This window comes from Falco peregrinus, chromosome 10 (assembly GCF_023634155.1).
Source record: "Falco peregrinus isolate bFalPer1 chromosome 10, bFalPer1.pri, whole genome shotgun sequence".
NCBI classification, from domain to species: Eukaryota; Metazoa; Chordata; class Aves; order Falconiformes; family Falconidae; genus Falco; species Falco peregrinus.
This window is the reverse complement of record NC_073730.1, coordinates 8,803,125-8,816,908: the sequence shown is the minus strand read 5'-3', so window position 1 is coordinate 8,816,908 and position 13,784 is coordinate 8,803,125. Positions and strand designations below refer to the sequence as shown.

General features: G+C 57.7%; 2 protein-coding genes across 2 annotated transcripts; both read right to left on the bottom strand.

The window, feature by feature from the left end:
• Nucleotides 1-353: 353 nt before the first annotated feature.
• Nucleotides 354-6,030, bottom strand: METTL13 (methyltransferase 13, eEF1A lysine and N-terminal methyltransferase). Its single transcript, XM_027792180.2, has 8 exons — nt 5,798-6,030; nt 4,700-5,447; nt 3,771-3,970; nt 2,968-3,163; nt 2,566-2,709; nt 2,162-2,374; nt 1,662-1,793; nt 354-1,119 (listed from the first exon to the last, which is right to left on the bottom strand). The coding sequence occupies exons 1-8, from the start codon at nt 5,948-5,950 to the stop codon at nt 845-847; spliced, it is 2,061 nt and encodes a 686-aa protein (XP_027647981.2). The 5' UTR covers nt 5,951-6,030; the 3' UTR covers nt 354-844.
• Nucleotides 6,031-6,415: 385 nt separating this feature from the next.
• ITPA (inosine triphosphatase) lies at nt 6,416-11,185 on the bottom strand. The gene is made up of 8 exons (XM_055815538.1): nt 11,027-11,185; nt 10,875-10,932; nt 10,728-10,792; nt 9,177-9,250; nt 8,358-8,389; nt 7,536-7,651; nt 6,936-7,012; nt 6,416-6,631 (listed from the first exon to the last, which is right to left on the bottom strand). The coding sequence occupies exons 1-8, from the start codon at nt 11,087-11,089 to the stop codon at nt 6,511-6,513; spliced, it is 606 nt and encodes a 201-aa protein (XP_055671513.1). The 5' UTR covers nt 11,090-11,185; the 3' UTR covers nt 6,416-6,510.
• Between the last annotated feature and the right edge of the window lie 2,599 nt (nt 11,186-13,784).

Here is a 13,784-nt window from a genome sequence, read left to right as displayed (position 1 = left end):
TTCATCCTGCAGGAAGGCTCACCTGCACCAGCTGGCTGAGCACATTGGGGTGCCTAGGGGGCCAAGCACAGGGCTGGGCCCCTGCTGGCCCAGGGCGGCAAGGGGGAGAAGGGTTGAGGGCCCAGGGGCTTACAGGTCCCAGGTCTCAGGACCCAGTGGCAATGACTGGAAAGATCCGGAAGAGGGGCAGGCACATGGTGGTGTCAGCTTCAGGAAAGCAAGTGTGGAGCAGGCAGCAAAGTACAAGGGGCAGCTGCTTGTCCCCAGGACGTGCCCTTGAGGAGCAGAGGTGACCATACCTTTCCTAGGGGTGCTGGGCACTCCAGAAATAAGCCTAGCAAAGCACTGCAGGCCTCAGAACAGCCCTGAGCACTTTATTTTCACAGCTCTCAGCCCACACCACACATCCACAGCCAGGCTTGGGGCAGGGCTGGGACTCTGCACAGACACCAGTGATCAGGGATGCTGGAGTTGTGGGGAGAGGCGGCATCAGAAGAAGCTGTGCAGGAGGGGAAGGCGATGGTCAGAGGGATATTTTTCCTACAATGGGAAAGCAATGGCAACAGACCCTAACCCACAGCCCTGCCAGTCCCAAAGCACCTTCCTCCCCTCACTACCCCAGCGCTGCCCCTTGGGCTGCACAGCTCTCCACAGGCCTGGACCCCTTCCCAGGGAGCCACGCCACAGGCCGCGTCCTCCCATGCCAGTTCCATCCTTCAGGCAGACCCAGGCCAGCACCAGCCCCCCCAGGGGTGGCAGTCCCAGCCATGGGCACCCCTCCGCTGCGGGGCCACAGCACCCACATGAGGACCTCTCTCTCATTCAAGTGGCATTGGAGTCCCTCTCAGAGGATCTCGATGGCCTGCAGCATGTCTGCCAGCACATACGAGCTGTCCCAGGGGTGCCCAGTCTGCTGCAGGGCCCCCTCCAGCACCCCAGCACGTGTCCCCAGCTCTTTGGGGTCCCGCCGGCCCTCGGGGCTGGGCTGGCAGAACAGGATCTCGTTGACCTCTCCTTCAATGCGGCGCATGTAGAGCAGTGGGAAGACCTCCTTGAGGGTGGCCAGGACAGACTCCTTCAGCTGGGCGTCACGGCACACCAAGTTGAGCACAAAGACTCCTGCAGCAGGGCAAGAAGGATGGGAATTCAGACCAGACCATGCAGAGCTCCCTGCTCCCCACCTCCCTGTGGGAACACGGCTGAATCTGTGCCACCCTGGTGCAAACATCTCCCCCATGACAGCACAAGCAGTACCGGCATCACCCCGCTGCCCTTGGCCCAGCTCCACGTACCTGCCACCACATGGGTCGTGGGTGGCCACACAATCTGTTCCCGGGTACCACCTACACCCTCTGCCTTCCTGCAGCCTTTCTTGGCCCCCCAGGATGTCTCAAGCCTGTCTGACCCAGCAGTGCCATGGGCCACCCACTCCACCCTGCTCCCTGCTGTCACAACACCCACTGAAACACCAGGATCTGGGACCTGCCAGGAGCGGTGGATGTCACACAGTAATCCTGGCCGTGGCTGCTATGCTCACACAGCATTCCTAGCCGCGGCCGCTGTTCTCCAGGATGAAAAATGGTGGCACAGCCTCCTTACTCAAACCCTGTGCAGGACCAGCCAGGCTGGCTGCAGGGACACGGCCAGATCTCCCCTCCTACCTTCTGGCTTGAGGATGGTTTTAACGTTCTGCAGGAAGGGCTTTTCTACAAAGGCTGGGGGTGGGCAGCTCATCCCCACCGTGAGGTCTTTGCTGTCCACATCGAACATGATGGCATCGCACTGGGCTGGGGCTGCAGGAGGAAGCACAGAGACTTGTTATCCCATGGAACAAGAGACAAGCCACACACATTGGGGAGGCAACAGATGAGGTGGTCAACAGGCTCCCCCTGCCATGTTACGGCTGCTTCTCTCTCCTGGGGTTTCTCTTTCCAAATGAAATCCACAGCAGCAGCCCTTGGCGCTGGGGGAGGCAGCAAACCAGAGGTCCCACACACACACTGGCAAGGACAGGCCTGTGAGCTGCAGAGACCTGGCAAGGCTGGAGCTCGTGACACATAGCAGATGGGTGGGGAGGGGAAGAAGAGCGTGAAAGCAGCCCAGACTGCGGTCCCCAGCGTGTCACCCGCAAGGTTCAGCGGGGTGCTCTGTGAGATGGTACCTTCAGCCGCCAGCTTGGCCACATAGTCCAGGCCATCGGAGATGTGCACCTTCATCCGGTCACCCTCAGAGAAGCCGAACCAGCGCGTGGCCACCTCCAGCATGGAGGGGTCGATCTCCACCACAGCCACACTGGCCTGTGAGAAGTAGTCATGGACAAAGAGGGGCAGGCTGCCCCCACCAAGCCCCACCACCAACACTGCCAGCACGGCTCCTGCAAACAGAGAGCACACAGTGAGCCACCAGAGGCCATGCTTCCACCGCTCGTCCACCCGCTGGCCCCAAACCACTTCAGGAAGGGTACACGGGGCACCTCGGCCAGGAAAGCCTTTCCCCAAGGAGCTGGGACACATGGACCTGCATGTGCCTGCCCCCAGCACAGCCTCCCACTGCTGGCCTTGTCACCTGGGAGTGGGTTGGGGTCCCCCAGCAGGCAGAGCCCCGCAACCATGGCCTTGTGATGCTCGCAGCACAGGTAGCTCTTGTCAATGGCTGCAGGTGGCTCAGGGGGGCTGGGTTTCTTCTTGTCCTTCCTCCGCTTCTTCTGGCCTGAAAAACAGGAGGCATTGGCTGTGGAAGCAAGGTGGGAGACAGGGGTGCTTTCTGGGGACTAGCCACCCCCACCCACAAGGCAAGCAGCAGAGCGTAAAAACACTCCCAGAGCTGCTCCAGGACAAGGCAGGCAGGTCCCAGCAGTCTGCTTATTGTATCTGCTTATTGTATACAATCTGCTTATTGTATCAGTCTCACTCCCTGCCACCCCAAAGGCTCCCTTGGACCCTGCCCCTTCCCGGTTGCCCCACATACCTGGGAGAGGCATGGGGGCCAGGAGCCGAGCCTCCGACTGCACCACGTTCCTGTTGCAGAGGAAGATGAGGCGGCGGAAGTAGCAGGTGCCGTCCCCCTTCACATCCTCCACGACGTACTCCCCACTCAGGGGGCTGGTGTCACGGTGCTGCACCACCCGCACCCCGATGTCCCCTCCCACGGACAGGAAGGGCACCTGCAGCAAGGACAGGGACTGGCATGAGGAAGCAAAGGCTACAGGAACAGACCCTGGCACTCCTGCTGTCCTGCCCATGGCTACAGAGCCAGGACGAAGTAGACACAGTGCAGGAGCAATGGGATGTGCTGTAGGCAGCCACAGGGGAGCTGGGAACCAGTGTGTGGGACACCAGCTTCCCTCCCATATGCGTGTTGGGGTACAGGAAGCAAACACCCCAAAGACTTCTTGCAAGAGCTTGGGTTTGGAGAGTTGGGGCAAGAAGAAGACAAAGGATGGAAGTTAAAGCCAGTATTAAGGAGAGACTGGATGCTCTCAGGGTTTCAGGATGCCTGGTTTTCCTGGGATGCTGGGTTTTGGAGGGCAAGGATTTCACACCAACTCCTGCCATGCAGGCACCTCAAATCCCGCCTCCAAGCAAAGGCAGCCAGCTGGAGGGAAAACTGAGAGGAGCTACACCTGAGGCCAATCTCCTCCCCACCAAGGCTGTCAGCTCATGCATTGCAGCTTGGTCTCCCTTGGCAAACAGGGATTTGCTGCTGGCAGAGAGCCAGCAAGGCCCTGGTTTTGGGGAAGCCAAGCGAGGGTGCCAGGCGGTGGGGCTCACCTGCTGCCGGGCAGGGAGGCCCGGCGGGGCCAGCTCCATCACCTTCCCTGACAGCTCCTCCTGGATGCCAGCCATACCCTCGTAGTGCTGCTCCCTGTGCAGGGCCACAGTGACCAGGCGCCTGAAGCCCGCGCTGGCCGCCAGCTGCCTCCGCCCTTCCTCTGTCCCAAAGAGCCACTCGGTTTCTCTGCCCTGTGGGACTGCAGAAGAGGCTGCCATCAGCCTGGGCCAGTTCTAGTCCCCAGGCGACTGCCCTCGCCTCCAAGAGAGGGAATGGTAAGACATCACAAGGCAGTACCACTGCATGCCTAGAGCTGTGCTCTGCAACCGTCAGCAGAGCCAGGACCATCCCTGTTTTGGGCAGGCTCATGCAGGAGGCTGGAAAAGCCACGTCTCACAAGAAGGGGGTGTCCAACAGCCTCATGACCCATCTCCAGGCTGTGCTACGCCCCAACTTTGCAGGTCCGCAGGCAGGGAACAATGTTGCTGGCAAAGCCTGACATGACTCTGCAAGGTGCAAGAGCAAAGCACAGCCCCGAGCGGCCTGGCCCTGGAAAGTCAGGATACCCACACAGACCAGCAAAACCTCTCTGGCTGTGACCGCTGCGCTTGGGCTTTACGCAGTGATGTGCTATGGCAGCTGTCACCAGCATCAAGGCAGGAATCACTAACTAGGAGACAAGGCAGGCAGTGTCCTTCTGCTGCCAGACGGGCATCCACTCAGCCAGCAAGCTGAGTGCCAGATCTCTGCTTGCACCACCAGGCCAACACACATCCCACCACAAAGCCAGGATTAAAACATCAACTGCACCCTGCACAGGCAGGTTATTCCCCTCTCCAGCCCGTTTCAGCAGGGCCAGGACTGCTGGTCGTTTTGCAGCTCCTGGCCAGTGCACCATCTCATTGCAGGCATGAGAGGCTGTACTCACTGATGAAGATGGCAAAGTGATTGTCCCGGGATGATTTCACCAAGGGGCTGTCAACCACATGCAGTGTGTAGCGAGGCTTCCCGCTCTCTTTGTCACATAGGTCCAGAGAAACCTGCTCCCCGCAGGGAGTTTTGCTCAGCTGGCTGCAGAGCAGGGCGTAATGCTGCCTGTCCTTCACCGCCGCCACCAGCTGCTCCGCGCTCTCCACCCGCATCGGCTTGTCCTGCTCCTCAGGGCAGATCTCCAGGATCTGCAATGCTGAGCCAGGGATCTTCCTGAACTTTGTCATGACATAGACAAAGACTGGTAGGACAAACTGCTGCTTGTCCCCGGTGCCAGCCACCTGATGGACACGCACAACCCAGTCTTCCTGGGAGAAGTATTCCACTGCTTTCTTCAGCACATGGGCTTGAGCCAAAGAGACGCAGAGGTAGCGCCCTCCTACCTGCAGGACTCGACTGATCTCAGCAAACATCTTGTCCACCTTGGCTAGAGTGGCCTCCTCTTCATTGATGAGGATGGCATCCAACGTGCCTTTGTCCAGCACCACCTGGAAGTGGGCATCAGGGAAGTCCATCTGAAGCATGTCCATCAGCAGGTAGCGCATCTTTGGCCTCTTGCTCCCGCTCCGCTCTTGCATTTGTCGGATCACTGCATCACTGATGTCGATGTTTACGATGTCCTCGCACATCCCCATGTCATACATCTGCTCGCTCAGCTCCGAGTTCCCACAGCCCACCACCAGAACCTGGGGAGCAGCACAAGAGCAGCGTGATAGGGAGAACACCCTGGAAACATGCCATAAAGTGTTTTACAACTAAATATCAGCCACGGCCACCAGCCCTCTGTGACAACCACACCCACAGCACCCGCAATCCCCCTTCTCCATGGCCCTGAGACAACATTTCCATATGGAAGAGTCACACGGGTGCAGAAGCGACGCATGTGCTGCGCCTCGGAGATGATCTGGGTGCTGGGACCCCCACAGCTCCCCATGCCAGTGCAGCTTCTGGGTCTCTCCTGTTCTCTCACTGTGGCACCCCGGGACGCGGCGGCACCGGGCTCGGCCGAACGACGGGGGCACCAGCGGGGGCTCACCTTGTCACGGGGCCGGACGTACTTCTGCAGGACGGGGCAGAGTTCCGGGAAGGCCCCGTACCACTCGAAGGGGCGCTTCCCCCGCTGCCGGAAGAACCGCTCCCAGTAGCGGGCTGATCCGAACTCCCCGGGGCTCCGGGGCAGCAGCTCCATGGCCGCGCTCGGCGCCGCCGCCGCCACACGTGTCCCGCCTCGCCGCGCTCTGACCGCTTCCGGCTGCGCTGCGCACCCATTTGGCACAGCGGGCCCGCAGCCCATTGGCTGCCTCTCCCCTGGCCGCTTCCCATTGGCTGCCTCTCCCCTGGCCGCTTCCCATTGGCTAGCCGCTCCAGGCCGCGCCCCCAAGAGCGGGTGGAGCTGGGCCCGCGGGAGGGGGGGGAGGCCCCGGGATCCGGGGGTGCTGCCACCGCAGGCGTACGTGCAGCCCCAGCACTCGGCGTCGTCGTGGCCTCCCTGCTTTCCCCAGGCACAAAGGGCGGCAGGGAACACCCCGGCCGGAGCCGGGGCACAAGCCACCCCTGCGGCACAAGCGTTGCAGCTTAAATAATCCAGACCTGCTGGGCTCTGTAGCACTTCTGAAGCAACAAAACAGGGCGGGAGGAAAAAGGTACCAGTGGCTTCAAAAAGAACAGCTTTAATGGCAGCCCACAGCGGAGCAGAGCTCTCCCAGGGCTGTGACACGGACAGCGCAGGGTGCCGGCAGCCCGGGGAGGCTAGCTGGGACCAGGGTGGGGGTCTGTCGAGTTGCTCTGGAGAAAGAAGGCAGAGAGCTCACTCAGCGCTCTGTAACGGTGCGAGATGGAGTTCTTCACTGCCTTGGGCAGTTCGGCGTAGCTGGAAGGGAGAGAAACCACAAGCCTCAGCAGTAGAGATGCTACAGCATGCATCCCCCACAGTCACCAAGAGCACCCCTTCTGCTCACCATCACTCAGCTCAACTCCAGCGGGTCATCTGCAGTGACACTGCGGCAAAGCCAACAACCCCCGTCCTGATCCAGGCATTCTCCATAACCCACCACATTCAGATCCAGGAGGGAGTTTTCTCCCTGCCACCCTCCCTTGTAAGCAGGTTCTCCTCGCCGCACAAACTCTACCCTGGGTTTTCTGATGTAAAGAGCTGTAAATAAGACACTACTTACGTCTGGTTGTAGCCATCTGGCTGAAAGCAGGGATCCCAGCCAAAATCTCGAGGGCCTCTGGGTTCCACTATCAGCCCCTGTCACAAGAAAGCAAAAAAGCCCCGTCAGCCATGTTTTCACAGCACTTCCCTTGCAGTCACATTTCAAACACAGACTGAAGAGCTACATGCAGCCATCCCTCATGCCGCAGTGGCCACCACAGGCTCGCTGCACGGTGCTGCCCTCCTGCCCAGCACCTCCCTGGGATGCGACTAAAATTAGCAGCCCCAAACTCAGTGCTCCATCATGCTGCTCTATGTTGACAGCACCTTTACCCCCACACACAATTAACAAAGCTAACAGCTGCACTCAAATATAACCCTGCCAGAGGGAGACATGGGGGCTGAAGAGACCGAGGTAGCACACAGTGTTCAGTGCATGCAGCTGGGCAAAAAGGCTGCAGTGTTCAGCACCAACTGCATCCTCCCTCAGCCTGTTCTCAACACAGAGAAGCTCCAAGGCATTCAGTGACCCAGGGGCCACTAAAGTTGTGCAAACGCTGTTACAAAAATCACATTACAGCCCTCCTCCCTCAGCGTGTTTCCCAGGCACACCACCTACAGGAGTCTGGCCTTTGAACAGCTTCACTGGCTCCTCTGGGTTTCCAGTACTGAATGCAAAGGTACAGAGAGCGTAGGCAGATTTGTCCTCAAACCCAGCCAGCAGCTTGTACAGGCCTGAGCGACACAGAAAGGATCCCAGCATTACTGCCTTTCCCTCGGAGAACAACACACCCACCTAGAGACGGATCGAGGAGTGTTCCATGTTCACATCCACGAGGAAGAGGAAGAACTCCTGAAGGTGGCAAAGCTCAGACACAAGGATGCTCTTGGCTGGGTCCCTCATACGATTGAAGCCAGGGCCTCAGATCCAGCACAGCATGAGCTGCCGGGCCCCGCTATTAACTTGGTAGCAGAAGCAAACAAGTGTGCAGCACCGGAGAGGACTACAGCCCACTCTGAATTAGCATGAATAACGCTCATGCTCATGACACCAGTGTGAGGTTTGCAGTCACACTGTTAATATGCACTCACTGCATGCCAGGGGAGGTGGGCATTGGTGGAGGGGGCGCTTGCACAGAAACCAAAGGGAGCAGCAGGAACAAGAAGTTCCCACAAGCCCTGCCACCAGCCTGCAGAAGCAGGAGTCTGGAAATCTAGGGATGATGCTGAGGCTATCAGGGTAAACAACATCCCATGAAGGGCACAGAACAGGCTCAAGGAGAGAACGCGAAGGGACAGAGCTGGACAGATGGGAAAGGAGCCAGCTATGAAATGGGCAGCACAGTGGGCAAGCACATTCAGCAGAACCCAGCAAAGGAAGGGATCCATTTCATTTGGAAAGGACTGAGTTACATGCAGAGCAGGAACAGGGAGGCAGTACCTTCTGGTTTGAGTTTTTCCAGGAACCATTTTCTGGAGGGGAAGAACAGAGGAAAAATGACATTGTTGCTTACACTTTCACAGTCCTTTGAACCCCTCTTAAATTTGCTGTCAAATCACCTTGTTCTGGACTATTTACCAATAATAACAGACTTAGCTCTTAAACTAAATGGGACACAATGAAAACAGCAGCAGGGTATTTAATTTATCGCAGTACTGATGACTATGTAAATAACCCAGTTCTCACTCATGAGTGCTGACATGCCAAAATACCTTTCTCAACTCAACCTGTGCACATCTTACAGCCAGTTCTAGCACCACCTTCCCCATATAAAGTTTTTATGTCTCTGCTTAGCTCAGCAGAGAGTTTGGAAGAATTAATCACACCAAGTTCATTCCAGGAGCTAAGGCAGTATTTTATTAGAGGAGTTACACTGTAATGTAATAACCTTGTTATCTGCTGGATTAAAGCAGTCCCTATGAGAACCTATAGGACACTGATCCCAGAGTCTTGCTGAAATGCACAGAGCCTGCTGTGCGGCCAGGTTCCCGAGCTGGCTACAAGAGCCGGCACTGTAGATCAGGAGACAGCGCCAACAGCTCAGGTCTGTATCTCTCATCCTGCATCGTGATTTACAGCAGGGCTCACAGAGTTAAGTCCAGCCCTTGGGGTACAGGATGAAGCTGAGGACACAGACTGGTAATCACCTCCCTGACCCTATTGCTCCTGGCACGCAGAGAACCCCCGTGAAGCACACCCTGCCAGACTGTGCTCCTAACTCCAGAATACAAAAGGTGAAGCAACCTCTCTCCTACTTACATGTAGGGTCCTGGAAGCCCCCCAAGGGCATTGAAGCACAAGCAGGTATCCTCTACTATAACAGGTCCCTGAACCTACAGTGAAAGCCCAAGAGATAGAAGCATTAGATCTAGAGGAAGGCCCTGCCTCTAAACCCATTTTCTTGTTCAATCCTATTCTCACATTTCCACAATAACAAGGACGTCACAAAAAATCACCAGCCCTTAGAGCTCTTCACCTCAAAGGCAATCCACACCAGACAGACACAATCAAAACCATGCTTTCCCCAGACAGGCCAGAGTGGCTGAAGAACAGTAGGGGGAAATGTCACATGGAAAAAAACTAGCAGAGCTGAACAACCCCCTGCCCTCCTGAGGGACAGGAATGGCGGGACAAGGAAAAGGAAAGCCTGTGTCCTGAAGGCATGCCTGCATTTCCCTTCAGTCCCAACCCTCACTTGGTTCTTTTAAGACACCCATCCCAGAGATCACTCCAGAAGTTGATCCATCAGAAGCTCCAGCTGACAGAAAACTCTGTGCCTCACAGCTTCCGGGGCTGAACTGAAGGCACTGCCATGTTGTCCTGCTGCTCAAAACCACAGGAGGCCGGAGGAGCAGCAGCAGGACTGCCAAAACACTGTCACCAGCGAGAACTCACCATCACCCAGCATAGGCCAGAAACGTTACCATGTAATATAGTTTTAGTTTTGCAACTATATTGTTTGTTTCAGTGTATCACTGCAGAGAGACTGCTAACCAATCCTAGTTGTGTAATTTCATGCTAAGAGAGAAAGAGTCATTTAAAACTTATAATCCCCGAGGAGACTGTACAGTAGCTGAGGAGACCATTGTATAGGTAACTAATGAAACAAACTTGGACTCTCCGTATAAGGGAAGTAAATTAAGGTTCAGTGATTGTTCAGCTGTAACAATAGGGTCGACTATTGTTTGAGACCCCTTAGGAGACTGAGAGATACATGTAAGGAGCATGCAGGATGCTTAATTAACATAGTACTGCCTATTGAATAAAGAGATACGATTTCCCCAAGAAATGTAATACATAAACATAAGGGTGGACTGTACCATTTTGTTTGAATGAAACATACGGCATGCATGTTTAGGTGGCACATGCACAGGTGCCCATGCATCCAGCACTGCAATAAAGAATGCCTGCTTCTTAATGCTACATTGCTGTTAAGGAGTTTTCTCATTCCCCATTTTGGTGACAGAAACAGCCAGGCAACGGGAGTGCAGCCAGGCCAGGCCAGGCCCAGATGTGCCCTTGATTCCCCTCATGGCCCCAGGGACCCCAGCCGCCCCCCACCCCAGGCCAGACGTGCCCCTGACTCCCCTCAAGGCCCCAGGGACCCCAGCTGCCCCCCACCCCAGGCCAGATGTGCCCCTGACTCCCCTCAAGGCCCCAGGGACCCCAGCTGCCCCCCACCCCAGGCCAGATGTACCCCGACACCCCCAGGGTCCCCAGCCGCCCCCCAGGCCAGGCCAACTGTACCCCTGACCGTCCCCCGGGACCCCGTCCCCCCCCGCAGCAAGGGGGAAGGAGAAAGCGAGCGACCTGCCGGGCAGCTTCGCGACACTTCTGCACGGAGATCTCATCCGGCTCCCCCTGGTACTCCGGCACTGGGGACAGAGAGGCCGGCACTGAGGAGGCGACCGGCCCCGCCGCGCCGCCGCGTCCCCCCGGGCCCCGCCGCCAACTCACGGTCCAGCTTCTTCGCCACAAGCGTGTAGGGAGAGGAGTCCCCGAGGATCTGCGTGACCTGCGGGGGGAGAAGGGAGGGAAACCCGCCCGTCAGGGCCAGACCCCAGACCCCGGCTTCGGCAGCTGCCGCCAGGCAGCCGCCCCGCTCCCACCTCCTCCAGCTTCTTGGCGTTGCCGGTGACAAACACCACGCTCCGCCGGGCCGGCGCCGCCATCTTGACCCCGCGCCTACGCGCTCAGCCGCCAACCAACGGCGCCCATTCCCTCGGCGCCCGAGGGGGAGGAGCTTCCGGGCCGCCGGGGGCGGGCACTGGGCCCCGCTCGTGCGCGTGCGCGGCTCCGCCCCGCGCAGCCTCGCGAGAGGCGGGCGGAGGGGGGCGCGGGCCGCCATGTTGGCGGGGCGGCTGGCAGGGCTGCCTGTCCCCGTCGGCCGCGTCCCCGCCACGGGCCGACCCCGCACCGCCTCAGGCGGCCCCTGGCACCGCCGGCGGGCCGGGCCCGGCCGCCTCCCTGTTCAGTTCCCCGACGGCTGGCAGCCGCGGGCGGGGGAACCCCCTCCCTGGTTTCCTTGAAGAGAGATCACACGTAGATGGCGGGAAGTGGGCGGCGGGTGGTGCTCCGGGCTCCGCTGCTGCATTCCCTGACCTCTAGCAAGTCTTTGCGCTTTCTGACAGCAGGTTTCCTCTGGAGGAGCGGCCGAGCTCCGTCGAACTGAAGGTAGATGCGGGACCAGCTGGCGGCTGTAGCAAAAACTGGACTGGGGAGCCAAGAGGTGGGCCCTGCTGCCGGTATGGAGCCCGAGGGGAACGGGTCAGGGACGCCCAGTGCTTCACTGCAAAGGAGCAGGGTCCTGGGAGCTCTCCCACCATCGTACCCAGGCCCCCTCCAACCCCCCTAGAAGCTCGTTTTGCAGCGGGCCCCCCCGGGGGGAAGCTTCCCCTCTGGTCTGGCCAGGTCCCAGAGCTGGGAGAGGAGAGTCCTCTCCACCTGCGGCAGAGCCGCAGCCCTCCATCCGGCCCTGCAGCCCCCATGCCCTCAGGCGTGGGGACCCCGGGGTCTCACCACGTGGGTCACACCAGCAAACCTCAGAGGAGGAACCAGCCCTGCAGGAGGAACACACAACTCCAGCCAAAACATGCCGTTCCCTGTAAAAAAGCGATCATGTGGAAAACAGCAGCTAACGAAGAGGTCTGTCTTGCGCACAAAGAGGGAATGAATAAAACAGACCCTATGCTTGGGTGAAGGAATTGTTTTTGCTGTAAAATGTCCTTCATAACATCTTCTAAGTGAAAACTGACCCCAAAGCATGTGGATGCTGGAAAAAACAACCCTTTCCACTCATTACAGTTCTCCCAGCCAGCAGTCCAGGGTGGGACAGTACAGGCTGCAATATAAAGACCATGGTATCTCAAAGGAACATTAGGAGGACTGCTCTGTAACATACCTGAGACCAGACATTTAATGGCCTTTTCAGCCTTGAAAGCTATAAAACTTGCTCAATAAATTGTTACTGTGAAGTTACTGACCAGGACTGTTGATTTGCTGCTGGTGGTGCCTCTCGGAACAACCCCTGGCATTGAGGGATTTGAACCTAAAACTGATTAACACCTAATTCTGGCAACTCAGGGAAGCATACTGAAGGCTTTGGCAGCTTTCCCTGCCCTGCATCTCGAGTACAACTGCCTGCATCCCAGCATCCTGGAACATGCTGCAAAAGGACTCCAGCAAAGCTGTCAGGGAAAGCCAGCTTTCCCAGGGAAGGAGGCTGCTGCCTGTGGTTGGCTGCCAGGGGTGGGCCTGGTCCAGTCCCACTGGTCCCAAAGGATGAGCCTGTGGTAGCAGGCAGGCACAGGACACAAAACAATTCAGGGTCAGGGGTGCTAACCTTGTCACCTTGTTTTATATGCTGCTGGGATGGTGTTAGCAACAGCACTTGGGGTGGTACACCAGTGCCCACACAGAGAGGAGTTCATTGCTACCTGGAAACCCTTCCTAAGGACATGCTGCTGACAGATCTGCTGAACCCAGCAAGGACAGGACTCAGGAGGGTGTAACAGCAGCTTCCAAATTTGGCAGCTATAAGCAGTTCTTTAATACAGTAGGGTTGCTGTGGAGCCTTCATCCTACCAGCACTCATTTCTGAGGCCTTCAGCCCGGCATTAAAGCCAGGCTTTGCCTCTACCAGGCAACTGCGTACCAATTTCTCAGGCTCAGATCCAGTGCCAGCAGGGATTTGAAGTCCTCGTGCACTCCTGCGGCACCCAAGGTTCTGTGGGTGGTGGCAGCAGCAGCAAAGGCAAGACGGGGCTGGGAGAGAAAGCCAGAGGTAGCGGCAGCCCTCTCCAGCAGCAGAGGTAAAGCCTGCCCTAGGCAGGCAGACCAGAGCAGGCACAGCACAGCTGTTACACAGGCTCACAGTGCTGTTAACTCACTTTCCAGCTGGCAGAACAAGGTACCCAATAGCTCAGCCAGACCTGCAGTCCCCCTGAAGACAGTGCCTCTGCATCCACCTGCTTGATCCCTGGCAGGTGAAAAAAGAACCAGAGGCACAGGCAAGATGATTTTTGTCCTTTCTGCTGGGTGCATGCTCTTAAAAAACAGGGTATACTTCAGGACAAAACCCCCAGCTTGGCTTTCTGGTTCCCACCTGGAGAGGCCAGGGCCCACAGAGGGGAAAAGCCCTGTTTATATTCCAGCTGGGCAAGCAGAGTTTGTAATCACATCCAACGCTCTAGCCTGCTGTGCTCACTTTTAATCCCCTTCTCTGCATGAGGCAGCACCACCGCTCAGGTGGAAACTGTACAAGGTCCCAGGGGCAGGTTCAGAAGAGGAAGCTGGAATGTGGCACTGGGAATTCTCTGGGGCACTGTTTCCCCCTCTCCAACATTAATTCAGACACAAGCTAAGCAG

What these genes read in the sequence shown, in the direction of transcription:
- METTL13 (XM_027792180.2), bottom strand. Translation starts at nt 5,950, where the DNA reads ATGGAGCTGCTGCCCCGGAGCCCCGGGGAGTTCGGATCAGCCCGCTAC. An exon ending in GGACCCCAACCCACTCCCAG is followed by an intron (nt 2,375 to 2,565) that starts GTGACAAGGCCA and finishes CTCTGTTTGCAG; the next exon opens with GAGCCGTGCTGGCAGTGTTG. An exon ending in GGCCAAGCTGGCGGCTGAAG is followed by an intron (nt 1,794 to 2,161) that starts GTACCATCTCAC and finishes TTCCTCCTGCAG; the next exon opens with CCCCAGCCCAGTGCGATGCC.
- ITPA (XM_055815538.1), bottom strand. Translation starts at nt 11,089, where the DNA reads ATGGCGGCGCCGGCCCGGCGGAGCGTGGTGTTTGTCACCGGCAACGCC. An exon ending in TGTTCAAAGGCCAGACTCCT is followed by an intron (nt 7,013 to 7,535) that starts GTAGGTGGTGTG and finishes TTCTTGTGACAG; the next exon opens with GGGCTGATAGTGGAACCCAG. An exon ending in CCAGATGGCTACAACCAGAC is followed by an intron (nt 6,632 to 6,935) that starts GTAAGTAGTGTC and finishes TCTCCCTTCCAG; the next exon opens with CTACGCCGAACTGCCCAAGG.